Raw genomic sequence first — 16533 nt, forward strand, 5'->3', positions numbered from 1 at the left:
TTTATGGTATGTCTACTTAAAAACAGTTTCTCCAAATTTTTGGTAACTGGAAACTTTAGAGTTTTGCTAAGTTAAACGATGGAAATGTATTAAATATCTAGATCATTCATTATTGAAAACAGGCTTCCTTTTATAGAGAAATTAAAGATATTTAGGACCATTAATAAATGTTTTGTGCCACATTGAAAATTTTTCTATAAAAAGCATGTGTTTTCAAAAATCATAAATGGTATTTTATGTTTGCCAATCTACAGAATGCTAATGTAAAAGTACATGATTGCTTTCTTCTTAGTTTTCACTAGAGATTAGGGTTTTAATTTTTTTATTTTTATTGAAGTATAGTTGATTTACAATATTGTGTTAGTTTCAGGTGTACAGCAAAGTGATACAGATATATATACCGTCATATATGTGTGTATATATATATTCTTTATCAGATTCTTATCCTTTATAGATTCTTACAAGATACTGAATATAATCCCCTGTGCTATACAGTAAGTCCTTATTGTTTATATATTTTATATATAGTGGTGTGTATCTGTTAATCCCATACTCCTAATTTACCCCTCCCTTCCCCCTTTCCCCTTTGGCAACCATAAGTTTGTCTTCTAAATCTGTGAGTCTGTTTCTGTTTTGTAAATAAATTCATTTGTATTTTTTTTAGATTCCACATATAAGTGATATAATATTTGTCTTTCTCTGACTTACTTCATTTAGTATGATAATCTCTAGGTCCATCCATGTTGCTGCAAATGGCAATACTTCATTCTTTTTATGGCTGAGTAGTATTCTACTGTATATATATATATATATATATACCACATCTTCTTTATCCATTCATCTGTCGATGAACATTTAGGTTGCTTCCATGTCTTGGCTATCATGAATAGTGTTGCTATGAACACTGGGGTACATGTATCTTTTTGATCTAGAGTTTTCATCTTTTTCAGATATATGCCCAGGAGTGGGATTGCTGGATCACACAGTAGCTCTGTTTTTAGCTTTTTAAGGAACCTCCATACTGTTTCCCACAGTGGCTGCACAATTTACATTCCCACCAACAGTGAAGGAGGTTTCCCTTTTCTCCATATCCTCTCCAGCATTTATTGTTTGTAGACTTTCTGATGATGTCCATTCTGCCCTCACTGTAGTTTTGATTTGCATTTCTCTAATAATTAGTGATGTTGAGCATCTTTTCATGTGCCTGTTGGCCATCTGTATGTATTCTTTGGAGAAAGAAATTAAGATTTTAAAGGTTAAAAATTCTAATATATGTAATTAAAACCACTAAAATTAATAAGGATAACATCTTTGTATGAAAGGAAAAAAAAGTATAAGGAATGGAAATGCATCTTGTTAAGGGAAAAGAAGGTAATTTTGTCCTGGAGAGACAGAAAGAAAAGGAAAGTATAGAGCAAAACCTGAAGATAAAAAAGAAAGTTTTAGAAGCTTTGTGGGAAAGAAACCCTGAAAAGAAAGAGTTTTGTACATAGTGAGGACTGGCTAAGATTAAAATAAAATTTAATCGAGTAAATAAATTTCAACATTAAAAGTAAGCTGGTATAATACTAGAATGTGTTATTTTCTGTGTGTTAAGAGAACAAAGTTTTCTTGGAATATTGACCTGCTTTCGATAACATTATAAAAAGTTTCTCTACCTTTTAGGTGATCTGTTGTAACATTCTGTATTTGCCTTTAAAATCTTTCATCATTTTAGTTAAGTAAATAAGTATTGTTTCACAGTGACCTATGATGCTATTTGACCAAGAGTTTTTTTTTTTTAAGTACTTTTATTGAGATACAGTTAACAGACAATAAACAGCATATATTTACAGTGTACAATTTGGTATCCCAATCTCCCAATTCATTCCCCCCCCAACCCTCCCCGCCTTCCCCACTTGGTGTCCATGTGTTTGTTCTCTATATCTGTGTCTCTATTTCTGCCTTGCATTTCCTCTTTCATAGCTGTTAGCATTTGTTTTATATATTGAGGTGCTCCTATATTGGGTGCATATATATTTATAATTGTTATCTCCTCTTCTTGGATGGATCCTTGATCTTTTATGTGTCCTTTCTTGTCTCTTGTAACATTTTTTATTTTAAAGTCTATTTTATCTGATATGAGTATCACTACTCCAGCTTTCTTTTGATTTCCATTTGCATGGAATATCTTTATCCATCCCCTCACTTTCAGTCTGTATGTGTCCCTAGGTCTGAAGAGGGTCTCTTGTAGACAGCATGTATATGGGTCTTGTTTTTGTAACCATTCAGCCAGTCTGTGTCTTTTGGTTGGTGCATTTAGTCCATTTACATTCAAGGTAATTATTGATATGTATGTTCCTATTACCATTTTCTTAATTGTCTTGTTTTTGTAGGTCCTTTCCTTCTCTTATGTTTCCAGCTTAGAGAAGTTCCTTTAGCATTTGTTGTAGGGCTGGTTTGGTGGTGCTGAATTCTCTTAGCTGTTGCTTGTCTGTAAAGCTTTTGATTTCTCTGTCAAATCTGAATGAGATCCTTGCTGGGTAGAGTATTCTTGGTTGTAGGTTCTTCCCTTTCATCGCTTGAAATATATCGTGCCACTCCCTTCTGGCTTGCAGAGTTTCTGGTGAGAAATCAGCTGTTAACCTTATGCGCGTTCCCTTATATGTTATTTGTCATTTTTCCCTTGTTGCTTTTAATAACTTTTCTCTGTCTTTAATTTTTGTCAGTTTGACTACTATATGTCTTGGGTGTTTCTCCTTGGGTTTATCCTGCCTGGGACTCTCTGCACTTCCTGGAATTGGGTAGCTATTTCCTTTCCCATGTCAGGGAAGTTTTCAACTATAATCTCTTTCAATATTTTCTTGGGTCCTTTCTCTCTCTCTTCTCCTTCTGGGACCCCTATAATGCGAATGTTGGTGCGTTTAACATTGTCCCAGAGGCATCTTAGGCTGTCTTCAGTTCTTTTCATTCTTTTTTCCTTATTCTTTTCCACATCAGTGATTTTCACCATTCTGTCTTCCAGGTCACTTATTCGCCCTTCTGCCTCAGTTAATCTGCTATTGGTTCCTTCTAGTGTATTTTTCATTTCAGTTATTGTGTTGCATATCTCTGTTTGCTCTTTAATTCTTCTAGGTCTTTGGTAAATTTTTCAATCTTTGCATCCAGTCTTTTTTCAAAGTCCTGGATCATCTTCACCATCATTATTCTGAATTCTTTTCCTGGAAGGGAGCCGATCTCCTCTTCATTTAGTTGTTTTTCTGGGGGTTTATCCTGTCCCTTCATCTGGTACAAAGTCCTCTGCTTTTTCATTTTCTCAGTCTTTCTGTAGCTGTGGTTTTCAGTTCCACAAGACAAAATACTGCTGATACTGCTTGATACTGCAGTCTGCCCTCTTGTGGAGGAAGCTGACCAAGAGTTTTTAAACCTTTTGATGTCTTTGACAAACTTCCCCAAGTCAATTCTTTTTTTTTTTTTTTTTTTTTTAATTTTATTGGCTGTGTTGGGTCTTCATTGCTGCAAACGGGCTTTCTCTAGTGGCAAGGAGGGGCTACTCTTCGTTGTGGTGTGCAGGCTCACTCATTGCAGTGGCCTGTCTTGTTGTGGAGCACAGACTCTAGGCACATTGGTTTCAGTAGTTGCGGCACGTGGGCTCAGTAGTTGTGGCACACGGCCTTAGTTGCTCCACAGCATGTGGTATCTTCCTGGGGCAGGGATGGAACTTGTGTCCCCTGCATTGGCAGGCAGATTCTTAACCACTGCACCACCTAGGAAGTCCTTCCCCAAGTCAATTCTAAATGAAGTTCTTCTGACTTGTAGCTAACTTTTGGATGCTTCAGAGGGACCCCAAAGCATCCTCAAAAGAGATATTAAATTAATTAGGTTTATTTCATATGTTAAATTACATGGGAAACTGTCAAATAAGTGGCGATAAGCCTTCTTAGATTATATTGCATGGGTAAATATCATTAACACAGATCTTCTAGAAATTATATGGAATTCTTAAAAATCTGGTATGTGCTGTATGTCCTGGCATAATATTGTCAGTTATGATTCTAATTATTTCTTAAAATTTTGTATTGTCACAGAAATAACCAAGTTTCTTTGTCAAGCACTGTAATTAAATCTTCAACGATACCATTTTAAGTCTTCTGTCATTTATAGACAGTCATTGTTTTACTCTGATGCTTTTACAAAAATGAAAACCTTCGAGAATAAGATTCATGAAAAGGACTTTTTGACAAATATAGGTTTCTGATGACTTTTAGATCATACCACTGAACTGGGTAAGAAATTAGAAAACTCTAAGAGAAAAACTGATGGCTTTATCAAGATCAGCAAGAATTAATTACGTGGGACTGAATGAACTGATAAATATGGTTTATAATCTTATGATTTTTTCTGAAATATACTGGCTTTTAATCTTTGTGTTCCAGAAAACCTTTCCTCTTATGCTAACTATGATCTACAGCAAGTTGATGAAGTATACCTTTGCAAATGAAGAAGAAACACTTATCTTTTTCTCTCTACCTAAGCCCTCCAGAATTTGGCTTCTCCAACTGGCTCCCCTCTGGACTTGATGGCTTATTGCATCCAGATTTCAACTAGTGATACTAATCATTGTTTTAATTTGTTCTCTCTTTGTTGTTTTCAAACTGTTTACACTTTGTGTCTCTCTCTGCTGTGCTATCTTATTAATGTTACTCGCTGTATTACTTATATTCTGTCTATTTTATAAGATTGTTGTCTCTTGCACTACCCGATGTGCAACCAGGCCTCCAACAAAACTAATGATGGCTAAAAGTCTTGAGGCAATTGATCACATATATAGCTCTGTATAAAATTAACTGTAATAGTGCAACTTCAGATATGGGAAGAAGCAACAAGGGGAAAACATTTCCTGGATCAGAATAGATCCAGAGGATTATAAAACAGATGAGCCAGAGGATTTTAGGTTGTTTAGGCCTAATCCAGATATAGGACATGAATGGCCTGTTACTGAGATCCTTGTCTGACCTACGAGTAAGCATTCCTAGGGCCGTGGGACAAATTAGCCATGAAATGCCTCCCAAGCCTTGGTTGAATTTATGACCAACAAGGGGCACTATAAACAAAGAAAAAATGTTGCTTTCCCTTACAGTTATGTAAGGATCAAGGCATTAACCCTTGCATTTGCCCACCAACACTGAGCCTGAGGGGAATTCAGGATGGAGAAAAACAGTATTCTGTGCTTCAGATACCAGCCCCTAGATAGTTAAGGTTCATACCTAAGGAAATATTTCAATGACCTCAGATTCCTGCATCTTCCCATACACAGAAAAGCACTAAAATCATTAACTTGAGATGTCTGTTTTTGTGATCAGAAGTAATCTTTTGATGGTTGACTACATGCTTCTTTTTCCTGCAAAAAAATTCATATATATTCTGGCTCCTTCCTTACCTCTTTGGAACAGTTTCTCAGAGCTATCTGGAGAGGCTGTCTCTCAGGCTGTAGTCCTCAGTAAGACACAGAATAAACTCACAGCTTTTATGTTGTGCTTTTTTTTTTAAGTTGACACTCGAATTTCTATTGGATAGTTCTTCTGGTTAGATTTTCTGGATAGAGTATAAAATTAGCTCTGGTTAGAGAATAAAATCCTAGGTTGAAAGTGCCAAAATATTAAAATAAAAACAAAGAGGCTAGATATACAGAAGGAGCCAGATTGCTCAGGCCTTGAGCATCACACAGGGAGAGTCACTAGGGCCCTGAGCAAGGAACAAAAGGAAATATCAGCTGTTTGCGCTAGAAAATCATTGTAGCAGTGGAATGGGAGAGACCAGGGCAGGGAGAAAATCAGAGGCAGGAAAACTCATGGAGCAAAAATGAAACAGTCAGTGAGGGACTCACCTGTCTTCCAACCTACAGGATTTGCTCTTGGGATTCTTACGCGCTGTGTGTCTCGGGCCCTGCGTGGTAGGTCCTTTCTCAGATAAACGTTTTTACACACAGAAAATAAAATTCCCAGGATTACAGAGGAAACCAGTGACTGAGATACAGGTGTCATTGTAAAAATCTGTGATATGGCAATATGTGTGCTTCTTCACTGACACTTTAAATAAGATGTAGCAGCAGGTCTAACAATTACCGTAATATTGAGGTATTTATGAGCAGGAATGATATTTGAGCAGCAGCTATATGAGGCACAATGATATCTGTGTTTCCATTAGTAGGGAAGCCATGGTACTGCTTACACTGCTGTGATTTGTTGCCTACATTTATACTCAAAGGAAATGCTACCCAAAGAAAACCATAATCCCAAAAGAAACATGTACCATAATGTTTATTGCAGCACTATTTACAATAGCCAGGACATGGAAGCAACCGAAATGTCCATCAACAAATGAATGGATAAAGAAGATGTGGCATATATATATAATGGAATATTACTCAGCTATAAAAAGGGATGAGATGGAGCTATACGTAATGAGGTGGACAGACCTACAGTCTGTCATACAGAGTGAAGTAAGTCAGAAAGAGAAAGACAAATATTGTATGCTAACTCACATATATGGAATCTAAAAATGGTACCAATGAACTCAGTGACAAGACAAGAACAAGGACGCAGATGCAGAGAATGGACTGGAGAACTCGAGGTTTGGGGGGGCGGGGGGTGAAGGGGAAGCTGAGACGAAGTGAGAGAGTAGCACAGACATATATATACTACCAACTGTAAAGTAGATAGCCAGTGGGAAGTTGTTGTATAACAAAGGGAGTTCAACTCAAGGATGGAAGATGCCTTAGAGGACTGGGACAGGGAGGGTGGGGGGGGAGTCAAGGGAGGGAGGGAATACAGGAATATGTGTATAAAAACAGATGATTGAACTTGGTGTACCCCCCAAAAAATAATAAATTAAAAAACAAAAAAAGGAAATGCTAAGTTTTAGTGAGTGGTTAATAAAAACAAACAGTAATTTCTTCCCCAAGTCACAGACCACGTTGAATTCTATCCATGAGCCCTTAGGGTTCCATGGATCACGGGTTAAGGACCCTGGTGAGATGTTCCCAGGCTTCCCTCAGGAGTCAGTTTAGGTCCCTATGGGCACATACAGGGAGTATGGGAACAGTTGGATGCTATTTTATTTCCGGGATTTATTTATTCCCATGACCACATCCACAAAAGCACATTAAAGCAGCAGACACAAAGGCCCAGAAGGTGTCCTAATGCAACACTGGGTTTCCTTGGGTTATGATTAAAACCCATGTCTTTTTACTCAGATGAGGATAAGGCTCACAGGAACAGGCCCAGGAGACCAGAGGAAAGGCTGTTTGTTGGGGTTTTTCTTTAGTTCTCAGGCGAGTTCATTCTTGCAGGGAGGCAGTCATCCCTCTCACCCAAAGGAATTTAGGTACAAAACAAAAACAGCAAAAAGACAAATACTGTATGATTCCATTTATATGAGATATCTATAGTGGTCAAATTCATAGAAACAAAGTAGAATGTTGGTTCTTATGGGCGGAGGGGAGCGGGGAAAGGGGAGTTATTTAATGGCTATACAGTTTCAGGTCTGTAAAGTGAAAAACACTGGAGATTTGTTTTACAATAATGCGAAAATATTTAACACTACTGAACTGCACTTAAAAATGGTAAAGATGGTACATTTTATATTTGTGTTTTTTTTTTTTTTTAAATCATCACAAAAAAAATGGTTAAAACTGCAAAATAAACAAACAGGACACTCAGATGCTAATTCTGGTTCAACTTCTAATTGTCTCCAAGCTGGACAGCCTCAAACGCAAGCCTGGATCTACCAGCTACATGGAGTTTCTTGAGGCATTAAAGGTATAAAAATGCTTTTTAAAATGAGGACCCAAGTGTTGTTTATTTTTTTAAATTCTCCTATATAATGATAAAGCTCATCTTTACAATTCTGGGTATTGATTTACACAGACTAAGACAATCCACTAAGACTAATAATAATATCAAACACTTAATTTATATTAATTCTGCCAGGCACTAATCTAAGCACTTTATAAATATTTGACTCACCTAGTCCTCGTAACAATCCCATGGCGGGTGTCCTATTTTTATCCGCACGTTATAGAGGCGCATAGAACTAGTATGTGGCAGAGGCGAGGTTCACAGCAGGCCACTCGCATCCAGAGTCAGACCATGAGCACCTGAAGCAGGCACCGGGATTTTTATCTCTGAATTCCAGCGCGGAGATAGTACTGACTCACAATGCGCGAATCTGTCAGCAACCACTCACTGAACAATTGGTTATGACAGAATGGTGAGGCATTTTTACCATGTGGCAGTTCTGCAGAAGAAAGATCTTGCTGTCTGCTTCCCCTACTTTTTGTTGAAAACTTGGTAAGGAGAAAGTCTGTTGAAAAGATGATTGCAAGGGGTGTGGGGGAGATTACTGTCCTGAGGTGGGGGGGATACTGCAACAGTGAGGCAAATACTCCGACCATAAGGTCCCCAAGTGCCTCCCGCCACTAATCTTTTTTAAAAAATGACAAAAGCAATTCTCTTAACTTTCCCAACATTCGGAATTGGTGGTCACTGCCAAAGACTCTAACCCACCCTGTCACCCAATCATCTCTCATACTCAGGAGGGGCAGGGAAAGGAGTGAATGAGAAGAGACAGAAAAACAACAAGGTCCTACTGTAGAGCACAGGGAACTATACTGAGTATCCTGTGATACATCATAATGGAAAAGAATATGAAAAAGAGTGTACATATACATGTATAAGTGAATCATGTTGCTGCAGAGCAGAAATTAACACAACATTGTAAATCAACTATACTTCAGTTAGGGGAAAAAAAAAAAAGGAAAAGAAGAGACAGAAAGGCCTGTCTCCAAACCAACAATGAATTCTAGGAACTGGTCTAAAACGAGATATGCGGGGAGAGAAATAGGGAAAGACCCTAAAAGTCACCGAAGAAAATCATGGGACAACCTTAAAAAGGTAGGGAGTGGGGGGCAGCTCTTCATTGCTTAGTAACCACACTGTGCCAACTCAGGAGGAAGCAGCTGCACTTCTAAACATGACAGGCTGAGACGGGCCCAGTCCACAAAGCCATCCACACGCGTGCGCCAAACACCAGCAGCATTTCAGACCAACGTAGCCAGGATCTGTGCTCCCCACGCGGCACACAGACGATGCTTGTGGGAAGAGATGGGGACTCAGGGCAAGGCGGGGGTGGTCAGTATGGCAGGGAGGTGGTCAGGACTCACCTGTAGGTGTACGGCCCCACTTCTTCCAACCGAGGGATCTCCCCTCTGAGGATCTCCTCTGGATTGGTGACATTGAAGAAATAGAACTGGGTGTACACGGGCAGAGGGGGCTTCCTCCAGGAGTCAAAGGTCTCAGAACCATTCCTTAACACAATATTCTAGGGGAGAAAACCAAAAGGAGATTTACATAGTGTAAGGCAGTTGGCTTTGAACACAGAGACAGAGCGAGGGACACCCTGCCCTTTGACCTCCTAGCTCACTCGTTTTTTTCACAGGCATTCAGCTGCAGTCCCTTGAGAGCAGGGACAGGCCTTATGCCAATATGATGCCCACAGCCCTCATAAGCCATAACAGCTTTTCAATAAATATTTGTGGTAAAGAAAGGACACTAGAGCCATGGCTCATGGGTGGAAACATGGTATCACCAAAACCAAGGCCACAGTTCGAATACCCGAAAGGCCTTATTTGCTTTGATACGAAGAGTCTGCTGATGGGACAGCTTCCATGGACGTCAGGCCACTCTGAGAAGCCCCACACACTCCCAGCTCACCCACACGAGGGAACAGGGAGAGTGGCCCCAGAAGGTTACTTTGGTCCTCAGTTGAGGTAGAACCACACCCAGCCCTGTCACTTTCACCACTGGGGCTTCACATGCAATTTCTCATCCAAACTCCAACAAACCCCTAACGTAGATTCGCCTGTCGCTGTTCTAATGATGAGAAAGCTAAGCCGCACTGAGGTTCAGTGTTTAGGGTACTCTTTGTCTACAATCCTTCGTTTCCCACCCTTACCATGGATTATGGTCTAAACTGTGTCCCCTCCCTCTCAACCAAAAAAAACTTTGTATATTGAAGTCCTAACCCCTCGTGCCTCAGAATGTGACTGTATGTGGAGACAGGGTCTTTAAAGAGAAAGTATAGGTTAAATGAAGTCATTAGAGTGGGCTGTCATCCAATATGACGGATGTCCTTATAAGAAGAGTAGGTTAAGGCACAAATACACACCAAAGAAAGATCACGTGAGGACACAGGAAGAAGACGGCCAACTACAAACCAAGGAGAGAGGCCTCAGAAGAAATCAACCCTGCCAACGCCTTGATCTCAGACTGCTAGCATCCAGAACTGTGAGACAATAAATTTCTTGTTTTCAAATCAACCAGTCTGTGATATCTGTTATGGCAGCCCTCGCAAACTAATACACCATGGCCCCTCTACGGAAGGAGTGTCCTTCCCACTCTACAGACTTTACATGTGGCCAAGTGCTGGATCTGATTAACAGAATGTAGGTGGGATGGCAATGCCCCAACTTCGAGCCGAGGCCTTAAGAGGCACGGCAAGTTTCCACCAGCACCCTCTGCTGCCCTGTCCCAGGTAGCTGCTGATCCTTCAGCCCAGGCCCTAAAACGCTAGTGTGTAGACCAGACATGAAGCCAGGAGTCCAGCCGAAGTCAGCTGACCCAGCTAAGCTCACACTGGCCATAAGCTCAAAGCAGCCAACCTGGCCATAAGGAATATATGAAGTACATGTTACTGTTATGAGCCACGGAGATGTGCGGGCTGTGATCCAGCACTGCAAGAGAAGCCTGATTAATCCAGCACCCAAGATTAACAGACAGAAACCCAGTACCTAGTAGTTAACCTGTTAATGAAGAAAAACTGCCATTTTTGAAGTTAAGATGACTGAAGTGCTCAAGAAAGATAAAAGCACAGACAGAATGAATAAACCAGAATGCAGACAGGGGTTACCTCTGCATGTGCGACTGTGGACCATTGCTGTTTTCTCCTTGATGAGATTTTATGTTTTCCAGATTTTTATAATGAATACAAAAAACTAACACTGAGAAAAATTTTTAAAAGAAGACCAAAAGAGGAAATGGGATCTACTGATAACGACAACGTAAGGCCACTAGTGAGACACAGCTAGGTTGCCGGAGCGCCCCCTGCCATCACCTGCCACTCCTCCAGCGGTGAGGACTTGAATGACAACAAACAGAGGCACAACTCCCAAACGTGACAGAACCCACATGCTAAAACGTCCTGTAACACGGCACACAACAGGAGGCCAATTTTTAGTAGTCCAGGCCTCCAATTTAATAGAAGCAATGTTGCAAGGGAACTTAATGACATAGCTCTATTATTCAATGGAAAACACCCCAAGAACCTCTGCAGGGAAAAACAAAGTGGCGCTGAATAAATGAATGCAGAAAACCTAAGCCCGTCAAAGTAAACACAGGCAGCTGGAGGGCTGGAAGTCAATTCACATCCACGAGTCGGCCATGTCAAGGAGCTGGGGACTCCTTGTGGTTTGGCATCCGTTCGGAACATCTAATCGCCAGATTTCTAGCCCAACAACACGTTAATGAAATATTCTTGGCTTCTCCTATCAGTACTGACTTACTGAGTTGAGGTCGGATTGTTAAGATAGAAAAATTTAAAGACAAACCATGAAACCCCTTTCCTCCCAGCTCCGGGTGCAGCTCAGACTCTCTCTTCGGTGAAGCCCTCCCTGCCTGCCCCTGCACACATTAATCTCTCCCTGCCCTGGCCACACAGCAGCCTAACCAATCATGTTAGGCAGTTTGTTTTTAAGAGCTTTGTGGTGTTTTATCTTATCTTCTAAACAGGAGTCTTAGCTATCTGAGGAGAAGCAAGGGAGAGAGTCAGGCCCAGAGAGAGGGAGAGGACAGCAGAACTGGAGAGGCTGACCAGATGAAACCCAGAGGCCCTGGAAGGTAAGGAAGGGCCTGTGCTCCAGGTCGTGCAGCTGCTTCGTGTCCGAGCTGGGTGTGGGACCCAGTGCCCCTTTCCTCCTCTCTCCCACCCCACCTTAGTGTACAACATGTTAATATTATGGGTATAAATCTACTACACACTCTAGGTATACAGGTTATATGGTAGCGTTTCTCTGGTATAACGTGTACATACAACACCTAGAAACAGCTCAGTTACATGAATGTAATCTACCTAAAACTATTATGTTAACTATGAGAAGTGTAGCAGGTAAATAATAATTATTCATCTTCTAGAGGATTTTGAAGGCCCATAGATACCTTTAAAGTCATCTGCCTTCATTAAAATAAGGACCTCTTTTTCTTGTCCAGGAATTTCCAGAAAAAGGCAGGGCGATAACTTCTCCTCCTCCATGAATTCCTTGAGTACCCCCCTTAACTGGATGAATCACCCCTTCCTTTGAACCCCATAACATGTTACACAGGAATTTCTTCAGAAAAAAAGTGCTCAGGATAGAAAACATCTTCAAAAACTGAGGTTAATCAGAATCAACATGAAGCAGACGATATTAGCAACCGAAAATGAGAAGGAAAGTGCTGCTACTCAGTGTTGGAACATATTAGGTTAACTGTTGGCTTCTCAGAACAGAGGTGCTGACCTACGAAAAAAGAGTAGGGTTTGTTTTGTTTTTTTTCTTTACTCCTCCCCACTCCTCTAAGACAATGAAGGTTTTCGAGAAATACTGGTTCAATCAACAAAATGTAGTACTAGAAAACCATATTTTCCACCAACTTTGCTTCTAAGATGCTGGGAGAGAAGACGATGTGAGGCAACCAGAGAAGAGCAGAAGAAAGTCATGAACAGTCAGAGGCAAAGCCACAGTCAAGGCCCTATAATAGCAGCTCGACAGCTACAAGTCCAAGGAGCCTTTAAAGCGTACCCAGAGGAAGTGGTTGTCCCCCGGCCACGTCAGCCACGTACAGATACAGAGAAAGCAATTCAGATACAGATTCATAAGAATCAAAAACACAGATCCAGCACCTATTAGTTTGTGTGTCTTATCAGTAATCCGGCACCCTAAAGAGCTACGTGCAGCCAGTTCCTTTTGTGGGTGGAAAGACAAATCTGTGTCTCTCCATGATCCCTTTTCCTAACAACATTTAAAGCAGTTAAAACCCATGGTTTTCTGGAAAGATACAGAACTATACACGCAAATCATCCAAACACTGTGTCTGTGCCGGGCATTGCAGGGAGGGGATACCCAGCAACACACATATGGTTTCTGTGTTCCAGGAGTTTACCCTCTACTGGGGGGATGGTAACACACACATGTGAGATAATCAACAATGAAAAGTGACACGTCATGAATGGCCCGTGAGTATACCAGGCAATGGTCTCCACCGTGTTCAGACAATGGATTCTACGAACTGTGATGGAGAAAGGTAGTGCTTACGTGAGCTAAGAAGAATGAATAAAAATCTAGCAAGCAAAGGAGGGCATGGGGGTGGGCGCCTTATGGACAGCTGGGGTTGATTCAACTATCCTGTCTGGCTGGACAGAGTGAGCCCTTCCTCTCTGCTCCATGTCCATCTTTCCTGGAGCCCTCTGCTTCATCAGAAACAGTGGGTGTGGAGAATGAGACAGTAAAAAAATACAGAGGATGGACGGTACTAGGTGTGACTGGCTGTGGGTTTTATAGGGAGTAGGGGGATTCATTTAGAGAGGTTGGTTGGGGTCATAGGACCCCATTCATTTTATCTGATATACAAGGGCGGGTAGGGAAGGTTTTTGAGCTGCAGAATACTATGAAGAGCCAGGCATTATGTTGCCCCTGTATCGCATCTAATCCCCTTGACAGTCAACAGGAGGAAAATCATCTTCCCCATTTTACACCTCAGGAGACCAGAGCTCAAAGAGGTGAGGCGAATGCCTGAGGTCTGTTAGGAGAGGGTGCAGCCAGCCTCCCACCCCAGGACTCACGGCGAACCCGTAGGCAATGCTGCATTTTACCGGAGGCTCGTGCCCCTGGAAAACAGCAATGGTTCGGGAATCCCTGCTGCTGTGTTCCGAGAATTGGCTGGCTGCAAAAAAAAACACCCTTTCCCTTGTGACTTAGATTCACAGATGTCTCTCTTGTTTACTTAAGACAAGGCCAGACACTGACCCTCCAGATTCCCATTTTTTGCCTCATAATGATTAGCTGAACAGCTTGACCCCACTGATCAATGGGAGCAAAATGCCTGTTAATGTACACAGTGACTACGGCTAATAACACTGTATTGTACACTTGAAAGTTGCTAAGGGAATCGAGCTTAAGTGTTCTCACCACACACACGAAGAAGTAACCCTGTGAGGTGATGGATACATTAATTAGCTTGACTGCGGTAATCATTTCACCATGCATATCAAGCATCCCACTGTACACCTGAAATATACACAATTTTTATTTATCAATCAAACCTCAATAAAGCTGGGGAAAAAATGCTTGTTTAACCAAATTTTGGTTAGGTTTCTCTCTTTCCCAGCCCCATGAACTCCTCCCTATAAAAGGAGAAGCCTTGTGGCTAAGCCTTGAGGCCCTGCAGACCACACAGAGGTTCTCCCTGATGCAAGTCCCCCTGCCCCTATTGCAAAGTCTTTTCCGCTTTACAAAAAGATTTGCTTTTCATTTGACACTCCTAACTGTTGTGCCATGTTGTCTATTTTGCATCGACACAGGCAAGAGGTGTTTCCAAAGATTACACTGGCATATGTTGGAAGGAGTGTTTGGCTAAGATTGTTGTAAGGATTAAGTGAGATTTCAGCACAGTGCTTGTCTCAGGCCATACTCAAAATACTCAATAAATGGTGAGTGTGGTCTTGACTATTACCATCTTCATGTTGGGGATAAGAGGGTTCCAGGACTTGATCTGAAGAAAAAAAGGAATCATGTCACTTCCAGGAGTCTGCTCAAAAATAGACAACCCAATGAATCACTTATAAACAATAAAAAGAGGGGGAAAAAAAGAAAAAGTCTTTACCCAGGATTCTCTCTTCCAGCCCTACATAAAATTCAGTTTAGGTTAAAACAACAAGGAATTAGTATAAAATCGGAAATAACCAAAATGCTGAACAGGACAAGAATGACTTAGTAAATTACAATAATTCACAGAGATGGAGTAGAAAGCAATCATCAGAATTATAAAAACTACACAGAAATAAGAAACATGCTCATAATGTATGTTAAATGGTAAAAGTAGACAATGTGAAATATGTATAAGTGTGGAAAAGACTAACAGACAAAATGCAAACATGAAAACAGGAAGGTGATATATAGATAACTTTACAATTTCAATCTTTTAGTTATTCTCAAAATCACTAAGCCTCCACACTAAATGTCTAATGGCATTTACCTCTATGAACAGGATTATAAGGGGTCTTCCATTCCCTTTGTGATGTTTCTCTGCATTGTTTGGATTTTTTTTTACAACAGAAATAAACTCCTGCTGTGAGCAAAAAAATAGTTGTTCCCCTATATATTTTTTAAAGTGAAAATCTAAGAAAGAAACTCAGATTCTACACAATGTATTAACAGACCCCAAGGGAAGGCAGAAGGAGTGGATACTGAGAACCAACCTCGTCTCACTTCTCCTCTGTCCTTGCAAAACAAAGGCGAGCCTGATGCCTGGTCAGCTGTGGTCAGCTCTCCCTCACAAGCGCCAAGGGCCCCCACTCCTCACACTTGGGCTGTACACTATTTCTCTTCCTATTATTGTCAGGATGGTTGATGTAACACTCTGTATTCCTCGCCAGCTTTTCCTGACAAGCATCACAGTGTGCGGAGAACTTCGCAGTGAGAAAGGACTTGCTGCAGCAGCATGGATGGACCTAGAGATTATCACACAACGCGGAGGAAGTCAGAGGAAGATAAATATCACATGACTGCACTTACACGTGGAATCTAAAAAGCAGTACAAATGAACTTATTTACAAAACAGAAACAGACCCACAGACAGAGAAAACAAATTGATGGTTACCAGAGGGGAAAGTGGACTGGGAAGGGATAAACTGGAAGTAGGGGACTAACATATATATATATTTATAGATATTGCTATATATAAAATAGCTAAACAACAAGGATATAGTTCCCAGTGCTACTGTATAGCTACTGTATAGCACAGGGAACTATATTCAATAGTTTGTAATAAACTGTAACGGAAAAGAACTGAAAAAAAGAATATATATATTTATGTATATATCCAAATCACTTTGCTGTACACCTGAAACTAACAGAATATTGGAAATCAACTACACTTCAATAGAAAAAGGAAAGCATTTGTAACCTCATTTATTTATTAGAGTAAAGAAAATCACCTCAGAATTATGAACCCCAAAAGAGCCAGTCAGTGTGAGTGAACAGATGGTTAACTGCCTGAGTATATCTTGCCTGGTTTGTATCCAGCTTAGGCAAAAAAGTCCGAAGACAAGAGGGAAGGTTCCCAGAAAGAAGGCGGACAAAATCCTTCCAGGAAGGGAGGGTAAAACTGGCTATTCTCACAACAGTCTGACTTGAACTTGTTCAAGTTTCAAGTTGATGATAAAGTTTCAGGATAGAAATAAACA

General features: G+C 40.7%; 1 protein-coding gene across 1 annotated transcript in view; it reads right to left on the reverse strand.

Moving 5' to 3' along the window:
• Positions 1 to 16533, reverse strand: part of SCARB2 (scavenger receptor class B member 2) — a 70047-nt gene that overhangs the window by 41277 nt on the left and 12237 nt on the right. The window contains exon 2 of the mRNA XM_057727840.1: positions 9203 to 9360. Within this exon, the coding sequence (XP_057583823.1) occupies positions 9203 to 9360 (158 nt within the window). The remainder of the gene's footprint in view (positions 1 to 9202; positions 9361 to 16533) is intronic.

Source organism: Hippopotamus amphibius, chromosome 3, assembly GCF_030028045.1.
Source record: "Hippopotamus amphibius kiboko isolate mHipAmp2 chromosome 3, mHipAmp2.hap2, whole genome shotgun sequence".
Classification (NCBI taxonomy): Eukaryota; Metazoa; Chordata; class Mammalia; order Artiodactyla; family Hippopotamidae; genus Hippopotamus; species Hippopotamus amphibius.